This window comes from Platalea leucorodia, assembly GCF_965183815.1.
Source record: "Platalea leucorodia genome assembly, chromosome: 4".
Lineage (NCBI taxonomy): Eukaryota > Metazoa > Chordata > Aves > Pelecaniformes > Threskiornithidae > Platalea > Platalea leucorodia.
Window position 1 is genome coordinate 112,804,049 of NC_138826.1, and position 12,522 is coordinate 112,816,570.

At 36.8% G+C, this 12,522-nt stretch overlaps 1 protein-coding gene across 5 annotated transcripts in view; it reads left to right on the forward strand.

Annotated features, from left to right (window-relative positions):
• Positions 1-12,522, forward strand: part of ATXN7L1 (ataxin 7 like 1) — a 119,603-nt gene that overhangs the window by 38,817 nt on the left and 68,264 nt on the right. For 4 of the 5 annotated variants that reach the window (XM_082310740.1, XM_082310735.1, XM_082310734.1 and 1 more), the window contains exon 3: positions 2,245-2,349. The exons of the other annotated variant lie outside the window; for it this stretch is intronic. In XM_082310740.1, the coding sequence (XP_082166866.1) occupies positions 2,245-2,349 (105 nt within the window). The remainder of the gene's footprint in view (positions 1-2,244; positions 2,350-12,522) is intronic. 5 annotated transcript variants of the gene reach the window in all.

A 12,522-nucleotide genomic window follows, 5' to 3' on the forward strand; every position in this document is an offset into this window, starting at 1 on the left:
TGTTTTCATAACAAGATTGTCACCGCACCATTCAAACAACAGAAAAAAATGTTTTAAGTTGTTGAGATGTTTTAACCGTTTTTGAAATATTTCGTAACTGTAATTAAATGCATGTTTTTGAGCTGAGACTTTGTGTCAAATTATACCTGGGAGAAATACTCCTTTCTGTGGCGTTTACAATGCTGTTAGTGGAAATCTGTAGGTTCTGATCAAAAATATCCTTGGCTAAGAATTGCCAATCTAAAGTGATTTTTTTTAAGATCACTGACTTGTCACATTAAAAGAAGAAATAAAATAAACAGGCTAGACATAGTGCCTGCTTAGGGTTTTGTTTGTTTGTTTTACTTGTAGGGAGGATTTGATTTAATCTAACTGTGCAGTTTTGGCTTCATCAGTACTAACACTAACTACACCAAGAAATTACCAAAGGCGTTTATACCTCACCGCTGCTGTTCTTTTAAATTTAAGTTGAATGTGTTGATTGCATTCATCTGGCTGTAACTCATTTAAAGGCTCAGTTAGTCCAAGACTAGCACTGCAAAGGGGTCATGGTTGGTTAGCCTTTCAACTGGATTTCATAGCCTGGTACAAGCAGTAACATAGAGAGAGGCTTTTGGTTTTCAAGGGGTAAAGGAACAATTCACATCGTATAAGACTATGCAATACCTGCGGGTCGGTGGCGCTGGTTTGTGCCCAAGGATGCTTGAATGAGCCTGTTTGGATCTACTTGTGATACTGTCTGAATTACTGTGAGAGGGTTGCCCCGTTCCTCTGGGGTTTTCAGGGACTGAAGACACTTTGCACGTCATCATGCTGAGTATTGACATCGTAAGCAGTGATGTTAGTTACGCAGGGGTACAGGCCAGGGCAGAATTACTTATAGAAATAGTTCTAGGTCCAAAATGTTTGCTTTAGTTAATCACTAATGAAATAAGATACCTGCTTGAGTCACTTTTTGAAAGAATTCACTATTTTTAAAGAAAAATACGACTTATTGGAGAAGCAGGATTTAGTTGTTGATGTTTAGCAATCACGGCTGCTGTTGTGCGTGTTTGTCTTCACTGAGGGTCTTCTCATTTTTCCTCCTCTTTAAAAGGCAGCAGGTTGATATTTCAGTCTGAGTCAGAAGCCGCATATGCAAGTTCTGTAATAGATTTCGGATGCTGCTGAATAACACTGGAATGCCATGTTATGACATCTTTAAATAAAGATGTCACTGCCCTGTTCTGCGAGGTAGCGCGATCACTGTGGCCAATACTCAGCATGGGGTTACTAATGCAGCAACACCTTCGTTAACAACACTGGGCGTGGTGACATGATCACACCGAAGTGCATAAAAGTGTTTCTGCCCTCTAAGCTGAGCTGTGGTGGATGAGTGTGTGCTTGTTCTTAAGTTATAGCAATGCAGAGTGAAGCAAGATACCTCATTTGTAATGTTAGAGCTCTGAGGCCTTCAGTAGTAATTTAAGCCCATTTTACTCTGTGTTTGTAATGGCTTAAGAATGCATGTATTGCATTATGTGTTTCAGCTGAGAGGGACAAGTGCCTGTCATCGTATGACTGTACCCATCTTTTGATTTCATGAAATTCCTCGTGCCATCACTGAGAAATGCCTCATTAACCATCTCTGTCTCTTCCCAGAGTTTTTGCTGGGGAAACAAACAGCAGGGCATTTGAACTAGGAGGGACATTTGCACAGAATCAGAAATTTCATGTCATGACCTCTGGTTCAAAACAGGGATGACACTCCTGACTGTATTTTAAGCTGTAGGATCCTTGACCTTGGTTACTATAACTAGCTTTTAAGCAGGAGACTTTCTCTAGCGATCTGTAGTCAAGCTTGGAATATTGTAACATGGAGCATAACCCGTGCACCATGTTTTCTAAAAGGATCTTTAGGCAGAGATTTTAAAAGGTGTATTCTTTTACTGTTTCAACAGTTGACCCGTACAGAAATGCTTATTCCGCTTCTTGGCAGTGAGTGTTAAGGCAAAGGTGTTGCTGCCTGTGTTCTGACTCAGACTGAGGGATGAGACTGCAGTATTAGTATAGGACCGTGAAACCCAGAAGAGTGAAAAAAATCTCTTTAACATAGTAAGAAGCTCTTATGGAGCAGTGTGTAAATTTGCTTTGTATAAATTAATATAACAGTAGTGGCCCTGCAGTATTTTCAATTTTTTTTTTCTTAATATATATTTAAAGCATAATTTCTAATTCTTGTATATATTTTTAACTTTCCCACAGATATGCACTTATTTGGCCATTATCCAGCTCATGATGATTTCTATCTTGTAGTGTGCAATATCTGCAATCAGGTAGTCAAGCCACAGGTTTTCCAGTCACACTGCGGTAAGTGAATGTTTTCTTTCCTGAATTACAGTGCCAAACTGGCGTATGGTTCTCTTAAGAATCATTGCATACGATCATGACAGAGGCATTGCAGATATACTTTTCTGGTTATCTTGTGTTCTTTCCACAGAAAATACCAGTGATGCCTTCAAATAAGCATACGTCTGTAGAGGAAGTTAAATTAGTTGTTCTAGAAGCTGGGCTTTTCAAGTTGAACTTGTTATACTAAATTAACCTATTACAACAAATAAATCCTGTTAGTTAGATACTAGCTAGGCTAAAAGTATTACAACCTAACATTGGATTGTCTTTTATCAAGGCTGCAAAGTGAGGGCTGTGATACTGGTCTACGTTAGCTAGAAGTTGGATGTTATGGATTGTTTTCTGATGAGATTTATGCATAGGTGTATATAGGGCTTATTTTAATATTTATCATAGGGTTTAATTTTTTACATAATTGGCATGTCGAGTCATGTTTGTTAAGATTGTCTTGAAAAATGCTTATTTGAGAAGCTGCAGAAATGTGCAGATATTTATTTCTCATTTAGTATGACAACAGCAAGATGACAATTTTTATGTTGATTATTTGTAAGCAGAACTACTTTAGTTAGAAATTTTTGCTATTGATTATCAAACTACTTTCAAATATTCTCTGAAAAACTTCATCCCAAGGTCTGGTTTACTTATTACTTATCCAGTGGTTTATTTGTTATTTGTCCAGTGGTTTGTTTCTGTGGTATTTTGTTGTTGGTTTGTTTTTTTTTTTAAAAGGATGGCAAAATGTGACTGGAATGGCTAGCCTTGCATGAGGTTCGATCAAATTCAGTTTAATCAAATTAATTTGAAGGTGATTGCATAATAATGAAAGGTAACTAGTACTGAGGATAAAATCAGTTAAATACATTAAGAAAAGAAAGAAAAGACATAGGAAGATTTTCCTTGCCTGCATACAGCAGATGAACTTCACAAATCCTGTGCCCCTTTCAGTAGTCTTGACAGCAAAGCCACTCAGTAAGGGGAAAATGTAAGTGAGATGAACAGAAAACACAAAAGTTTATTTACTTTTAAAGAGATACTACCAAAATATTACCTTGGGTTCGTATGGATGGACTACTAACAACCAACCAGGAGCAACTGCATTCATGTTGAAAGGCAGTTGTACAACTTACCACTACCTTTGGCCCAGATTGAAATAATTGTGAAAAAATGGTAATAGTGGAATATAGCATTTATATCCAGGGAATAAGAAAAGATCTGAAAGTATTAGTATAGCGGGAGAAGGATTTACTAATTTAATTCCCGCCCCCCCCCCCCCAATTTGTTTCTTGCCCTTAGTCATATGTGGATTCTCCCTGCCCAGCTTCAGGTATCTTATGGTTCTTTCAGTGACAGAAAAGCTTCTCTGCATATGGTCATAGGTACAGTGGATACTATAAACATTGAACTGGTGAAGTAATAAAAGATCCACTACAGGAGAACCTATATAACACTTTGCTGTAGCCTTCCATAGTTGTGCTGTTTCCTGGACATGAGCTTATGGTTTGGGGAGCGGTATGAAAGTTGCTCCTGTTTTCATGTAGGAGGCATATAGAATGATGTTTCTTCTAGATAAGAGTAAACTATTCCATGTTAGAAGGAACTTTTTGAGCTCTTCGGAAGTAAAGAGTTACCATTGGTGTTAGTGTGTTGCCTGTAAACTGCAAAGATCTTGTGAGTCACTGTCTTTTTTTCTTTTTCTCTTTTCTTCATTACTCCATTGTTTATACAATTCCTTTTACTTCATCTTCATTACAGCAATCCTGTTACACTGAGCAATTAAGCGTTAAATTCTGAATTGCTTGATTTAAGAGCCTAAGGTTAATAAAGACTTAAAAAAAAAAAGTAGACTGCATTAAAAGAAATGGAGAATACTGAAAATAATTGCCCAAGGGTGTTACCTCTTGAAGATTGTACTTAATCTAGTGAGATTTGTTTCAGGAAAGGTGTACTGGAATATTGCTGAAAGGCCTGTGGAAGAGCTTTAAACGTATAGATAAAATATTTTGTTTTAAAGAAGAAACAGAAAAGATGATGTACTAAAACCATATAAAAGAAGTTTTAGAAGAGAGGCTTCTTGAATGTCTTGGGCATTATTGTAAAAAAACTAATAATTTATTTTCAAAAAATTAATCTGTTAAAAGTACTACATGCTACATGTATGAGTGACATACATCTACTAACTTATAGTTGTTTTGATAAGAAATGAGTAAGATCTAAAGAAGAGCTACACATAGATCTCATTAATTGATCTGTAGTTGCATTATCTGATGAGAAAATGATAAAAATCTTGCATTTGAAAACAGATCAACCATGAGCTGCTTGTGGCTGAAAAATCTCTCACTGAATATGTTATGATATCAATAGTCCATTGAGAAAGGTCTGAAGAAGGCTTCATTTGAGACATTGGTGCTGGCTGCACTGGGTTCCTCCGTGAAGCAGGAATATTTAACTTTCAGTTTTATTTAGAGTTTTATCACCTGTTGGACACAATCAATTTGGTAGATCAGCTTTTGTTTAATTAGTTAGGCCATGCAGCAGTATACCTGTAAATTCAGTGATGCTGACACACCTGTCAGTAGACTTTGAGGTATTTTAGACTGTCATATTTACCATAAAATGCATTATTTTACATGTCTTGAGTTGCAGCTTTAAAGTTGTAACAAAGACAATGGAATGAGAAAGCATTAAAAGCCATTACTGGTTTTTTTGGCTCTTGAAGGCTGCGTCATGGGGAGTCTTTATTGCTACTGACTTGTAGAGATCTATCCCAGAATCTCCCACAAAGTGTGGTTTGTTACTAATATCCCTGGTAAGATCCAGTCCGTATTCTCTCAGTAAGGATTTAGGTCCGTGCCAGACACGTGCTTTATGTTTCTAGGCTCCCTGCATTGTAACTTGAAGGTCTTGGCTTTGGAACAGCACTGGAATGCTTAGTTTAGCAAGCGTTTGTGTAACAATTCTCTTGAGCCCTTCCTGGCATTTGCCTTTCTCCAGAGCGTAAGACCCACTGTTTCATTTGTCTCTAATTTCAGACATGTGGCAGCCATCCTTGATGGCACTGGGAAGTTGTGAAGATTATAGAGGCAGATGTTGTTATTTAACTTTTAAGGGTTTGATTCCTGGAATATCAAGGAGAAAAAGAGAAAAATCTGGCTGTGGTTCAGGCTTTTTTAATGGGAGGCGATGCATCATACAACCTTAGACCAGTAGAAATCAGGAAGGTAAAAGAAGAGATCAGGCTAATTAGAGGACTGGCTTGCTGGACTTGAGCGTCTCTGTAATAAAAATAGCGTAAAGCTCAGTGTTGCAAAGTAGTTGATCTGTTGTAGCCTCTAAGTCAAAGAAATACTGAATTATTTTTAAGAGTGGTTTCACGTCCTTGTATCTGGCATAAACATTTATATCTATTTGTAAGGATTAAATCATTCATGTACATATGGCGCAAGCCCAGCTGAAAGAGACTTGCTGTTATAGGCTGCTGGATGAACTATATAAATCAAATAATTTCTTGAGGTCATTCAGTATTATTGTACACTTATATCATAATGTCATCAACAATAGGGTTGCAATAGTGTTGTTTGCTTCTGATGCCAGTTCGAGTAACTTGTTGCAGTGGTACAATATCTTAGATTTTTTTTTTTTTTTTTTTTAATGTGTGAACGTGTAGTTGTATTTATTTCTCCATAAAGTAGTTTGAATGAGACGTCAGTCTAGTTATACAGCTTGTAGCATTTCTAAGTGTACTTTGCGGGTGGGGAATTGTAGTTTTGAGACTTTGTTCTCAAATGCCGACCTCAGTGAAAATATAGAGCACTTCTTGGGACACCAAAAATGTAGTGGTTTAGTATCCCTGAAGTACCATAATGTTCTTGCTGTTTGTTTGGATTTTTTTCTCCAATATATGCTTTCTAGGAGATTTTTAGGGTGGCAGCCTATGCTGAGCTCTGTCCATATGACTGCTGTTAACTCTGATTCTGTGACAGTCTGTCTGTTACTTGTTAGGATGGGACCCGTACCGTTTCCCAGGAGGCGTTTCTATTTTCCTGTGGCCCCAGACAGTAAATCTCCATATTCTTATACTGCGTTGTCCTTTACTAGACTAAAGAGCGTCAGATACAGTTATGGTTATTTTTTTTTTAATGTTCCATACAATAAAAGGCTCATTAACTTTGTTCTTTTCCTATTGAAAGGAAAATGTCTCATAAAAGGTAGCTCTGGCACAGTGAAGAACAAACAGTGTACATATAGAGAGCTTGTCAAAACATCTTGACTTTTTCTTTTAATATGAGGAAATAAATTAATGACGGGAAAGTGTTAAAAGTAAAGTTGGGGGGAAGAGGTGAATTAGCCAAGTTAAATAATGCAGCTTGGTTAAACAATAACTGCGGTATAACCATCAAAGAAAGTTTCCAAACATACTCTGGAACAGTTTCCAAAACTGTGGAGGGTATCTTAATGAACTGAATAGTTAAATCCCCATTTGATGAAGTCATAGCGTACAGAGGAGAATAATTTTGCTTCATCAAGGAGAAATGACCGTGACGATCTCTTCTTTTGCTAATTTTGTTATTGGAGGCTCATTGCTATCTCTCCTGCCTGTCTCTAAGGTTTTTCTAACAGGCTTCTAATTAAGAAGTAGAAATTCTTATTCCTTAAAAAAGAAAGACTACACTTGATTTTCATTACTTCTGAGTTATAAATCCTTGGGTTGACATCCTCATGTCCTCATGAAAGTTGGAAAAGGGTATTTCCTTTTTATCCTTCTGTTTGGCTGTATAAGCATCATTTAAAAGAAAAACAAGCTAGAAAGTAATGGAGCACTGAAGAATATAAATAAATTATTTTCCGTTCCATATCATAATTATTTTTGTAAGAGAGGTTATATATTTTGAATTACTCAGACTAGCTATTTTACATTGTAATAGCTGTGTGTTATAATGTAATGAACCATGATTAAAGACAAGAAGGCTGAGCTTACAGTACAAATAAGAATGATTTGCTTTCTTAACACAAGCTGGAACGTTACTAGCTGGCATCTTTTCTTTGCATAAAGGTTTTGCTATGGATATCACTGTCACGTTTGATGGATTATTTATTTATTTTCAATTATTCACTGCCTTGTTTTTTATTAAATATGGCTTTTTGGGGTTTTGTAATAGTTAATATTTTATCTGTTGCATTTGACCTTTCATCAAGGGGAGCACTCTTGTGCCCTTCAAGGACAACGGCATTTTGAGTAATTCTCCTTATGTTACTGTGATTTTCTTTTTTCACAGCCTTGTCAAAACTTGTTATATGATATCATTATTGATTGAATAACTTTCTGGTTGTTACGTGGTTAGGTTTCACTGCATAAAAGAATTAAAATAATGAAAATTACTCTCATCCCTCCTGCTTTTTGTTAAATACGGAAACAGTAGCAGCTAGACTGACAAGAATCCCAGTTTTCTTTTTCTTTTGGTGGGGGTGGAGGGAGAAGGAATTGAATGTTTTGTGTGTACCTTATTTGTACATTTTTACTTGTGCAATTGCCTAGGATACACTGATTTTGTCCGTAACTTTCATTTCCATTACTTTAAATTGGAAACCCCTAGTAGCTGAAGGCATACAAAAAATTTCCTTTAGCTTTACAGTCTTTCTATCAGAAATCTTGTTCTCGAGACCAAAATACAGCCAGTGGCATAACCCTCTGTCTTCTGTCTGCGATGAAAATCTAAGCTGCAGTTCCTGCAATGGTGCATGCAGGTTATGTGGTCTGTCATGTCCATGTCATTGCAAGTTCTCCAAGCCCAGCTAATAGCGGTCGCTGTGAAACTGCAGCCACAAGCCATCTTTTACGCCATTCCCATAGAACTTAAATAGTACATCGCTGCATGGACAACCCAGGTAAAGTGAATATTACCCTTGAAAAGGCAAAACTAGAACAGCACTCCTTTGAATGCATCTTTTTCCCTATGTATTCTTGGAGTGCAGTATTTTTAGGCTCTCAGCAATTCTTGAGACTCTGAATAGGTACAGAAATGCAAAAATCTGTCTTTGTTTACTCCTTGGAGAGACCAGCTCTATATCCTAACTGCTGATAGACTCTGGCCAGATTCAGAAAAGCACTTAGATGCGTAAAACATAATCAATTGACATTTTAATACTTGGTTCAAATGAAGCAATAAATAAAAATCCTTCTTAGCCATTCGTATGCGTGAGAGTGTTGGTCACCTCAGTATTGGCTACTGTGCTCATCCAGGACTGCAAACAGCTTGGTTTTTTTCATATGTGCCCTGGAGAGAGCTCAATGAAAGATACATTGACAAGGCCATGTTCATTCAAGAAAAACAAACCCCAAAAAATCCTACCTTCTGTGCAATTACTTGTTCAGGAAGCAAGAGATTTGGATTTAGTAGCCTTACCACCTAGGAGCTATTCTCTCATCTTCCACCTCCTAGGAGAGAAAAATGTCCTAACCACCAGGCACACCATAACCCGTGCAAAAACAAGACTAGCACGTGCTTCTTGCATTGGACATGCATCAGACAAAGTAAACCTGAATGTAGAGTAACACCCAGATCCAAGGGACGGACTGTGATAGGGACTGAAAAATGCGCAGCTGATGCTCAGAGCAACAACAAATGTAATGTGTCTTCACCTTGCAGGTTGCTGAGATCTGCTTGAAGTTGGAAGGAGTTTGTTGTGTTTTCTTTTCTTAGTCTAGCGTGTGAATTAAAAGTGAAGCTGTGTTCAGACCTCCTGACCTGCTTGCTTAGAAAGCAGTAGCACAATATTTGGTAGGATTGGCTTTTTTGTATTTTCTACTATCATCCCACTGCTTAAACTGCTTTCTTCTTTGTTGTTACTAATTCATCATCCGTGACAGACCCTAAAACAGAGAAGTTCAGATATAGAAACAGATATGATATATAGAGAGTTACAAGGTCAATGAGTAGTGTAAATAGGAAGCTGACAACTTCCCATAGATAACTTCTGCACTTCAGAAATTCACCCTAGGTTGATGTGTCAATAATTGAAAATTTCTTCATTCAAAAGATTCTTTGAATGAGGAAGCAGGAACATTTTGGCAGTGTTGAATCTCAAAGGATTGTGCATTGGGGAGCAGTGAGCATTCAACAGAAGAAAATGTTCAGCAGTGAACGGAATGCTACAACATGTATGCCGTTGCTATTAAGCATAGTAACTTCTCCCCCCCACCTTCTGGAAGTAAAACATTGATTAATTGTCTTTTCCCTAGTTTTTTCTATTAAGTTGTGCCTTTACAGTGCCTTGACTGTGCTGTAATTTTACAATGCTGATCTTGAATAAATCGACATAGAAAGTAGATTGAAAGAGTAATAATGACACTGGGCTTTTCAGTGCACTGGAAGTGTATTGTTCTAGTTTACACCTAGTTCCTATCATTATAAATTAGCTTATCTCTTTTGCATGCTGTATTCATTGGTAGTATTTGATCAGTGAACCCTTTTGTATTTTTTTTTTTTTTACTTCATATAAATTGTGGTAAACAATGCAGTACATACTTGAACTGGGTGTTGTTGTCATGGCATTCATGGGAGATACATATCACTTGTAATTTCTTTCAGTCAAGATTTTAATAGAGATGTAGTTTTAAATAGCAACCAATAAGGATTTCTTTTAAGGAGCGTCCATTAATAGAACTCAGCTGTTGAAGGTTGACTGTAGCATTAGGCTTAAGTTTAATCTCCTACATACTATAATTTACAGGGCTGCATTTAGTGCATCATTCTTCCAGCTGCTTCAGTGGTGGAGGGATAGGGGTTGTGATAGTGGAGGAGAGGGGAAAGATATAGTGAAAATTCTCCATCATAACCTGTAAAAATCTGGCAAAATTAAAAATAGGAGTATTTGGCTTGAAGTTTTCCATAGCATGTCTTTCTTGGTCTGAATAAGGTGGATGTCTTCCATCTTAGAGAAGGAATGTTTTTAAAAATAATTAAAAAAAAAAAAAAAAAAAAGACTTCATGGTCCTATTCCTAGATAAAGTCCAAACCAGAACTAAGAGCTTTTTGAATTCACTATTTGGAAGTGTTTTGATGAGTAAAAGATAAGCAAGAACAAATCCTTTTTTATATCAAATTGTGATGCGCTGTAAAGAAAGAAAATTTGAAGTGGAATATGAATTTGCCAAAGGCCCAAATAAGAAGTCATTGTTTCTTCACTGTATTCAAAAGTATAGAAGTGTTAAGAGCAAGCCGCTCCTCTCTGTTTTCTCTTTGTTTATCCTGCACGTGATCAGACAAGGAAGATGTGGTGGGGCTTTTGAGGGTGGGGTGTGGGGTTTTTTGGTAGTACAGTGTTTCACTCTGCATGTGTTACAGAAGGTGATTAACATTTGGATTAGTCACTACCAAATATTATAAGTTCCATTTCAAGTCTGTAGAAGTCTTCTCTGCATATAGCCCTGCCCATTGACCATGACTTCTAGCAGTCGTCTAAACTTTTTGGGTTTAGTTGATTTTCTGACTGTTGCAATTTCTACTATGTTACCATTTAGAAATTTCTTGTGAAGCATATCACAAGTTTAGGAACTTCTTACTCTCCTTGTACTAAAATTATTACTATAAGCTGGCTCACAGAGTTGATTCTTGTCCATTGAGTATTGGCTTTTCCCAAAGGAAACAGCAGCAGGTTTTGGGTAGTGTCTTCTCTAGCAGCTCCAGTGCCATGAGTTGTGGTTGCTGAGTCTGCATGTGAGGTGGCAGGTGGGGCTTGACGTGCAGCTCATCTTGTGCGTTCAGGGCACCCTTCAGAGCTGGAGAACCGGGCCTGGGAGGAGGTTGGATGACCCCAGAATATAGCTCTGGACCTCACAGCTGCCAGGATTAGACTACCTTGTTATGTACAATGGTGAGTGGAAAGAAAACTGGAATGGCAGTTTGTTACTTTCCAGAAGTACTACTTCTGATAGTCTGAAATACTGCTTGCCAATGATATTTGTGTTGCCTTTTCTAACATCTACAGGCCACTTGGGGTGCAGTGGAGAAGACAAAAGTCCCTTGACATGCAGGAGGATGATAGGATAGTCGTATGTCCTTTTTCATAGAGGTGCAATGGAGAGCAATTGAAATAAATACCAAGCTGTAGTTCAAGACCTTTATGGTTTTTTCAAGTTGGAAGTAGTTGTATTAAATGCCTTTCATGAAGAAATAATTCTTTTTATTTGGTGTTTAAGAAAAACCCTTAATTTTTAGTAGAGGAAAATCTCAGCTGTGATAAACTAGCTAATACAAGGCTTGCAAATCTACTTTAGATACTTTTCCCACAATTTTCAGTAATAATATGTATCCCAAATTTTGTATACTTTCTTAATTTTTTAAAATATTTCTTCTTGTTTATTTTAATATGATTTTTTTTTTTCTGTAGTATGCAAGCATGTTTCTCACAGCTCATGTTTAAAAGCTATTACAATGAAATAAACAGAACTCACTAGTAGTACACAACTTCTTGGTACCTGGCTGGTGCCAAATCTATTCAAAACATTGTATTTGCATGCATAAAATACTGTACTTAAAATTCTCATCATTTCAAATACAGCTGAAGCTCCGTGTGTTTCCCATTTCACAGTCCTGTATATAATTCATATAATTATCTTAATAGCTTATTGCTATTCTATTTAACTGGTGATATTAATGTAATAATTGTCATATTAAAATCTAAAATATTGAATTAGGCCTTGTTCTAAAATATATTTTATTATTACAGATAGGTTAGACGCACTGTAGGCTTCTGTTATCAAAATAAAATTTTTTGCATTCATCTAGATAGACTAATGAAATGATATTCTACAAGATATAATGAAAGAACTGTTTAAAATACGTTAGGCAAATGATGATGGGCAACTTGTTCACCTCACTACGTGTGTATTTTGATTTTGATTCAATTTCAAATACTTGATTTAGCTTCCTCCACCAAAACCTACCTAAGTTTCCTAAAATTTAGGAAACTTGCCTCATTAGCTATTTATGTTTGTGAAGACTGGTGATGCTGTTAACCAGGAACATTTTCTTTGACTAGTGTTTTGGGAAATAACAGATCCCCCCCCCCCGCACCCTTTTTTTGGACAGGCTTCTTGTTGCTGTGAAATAATCTTTTATCATGCCTAGCATC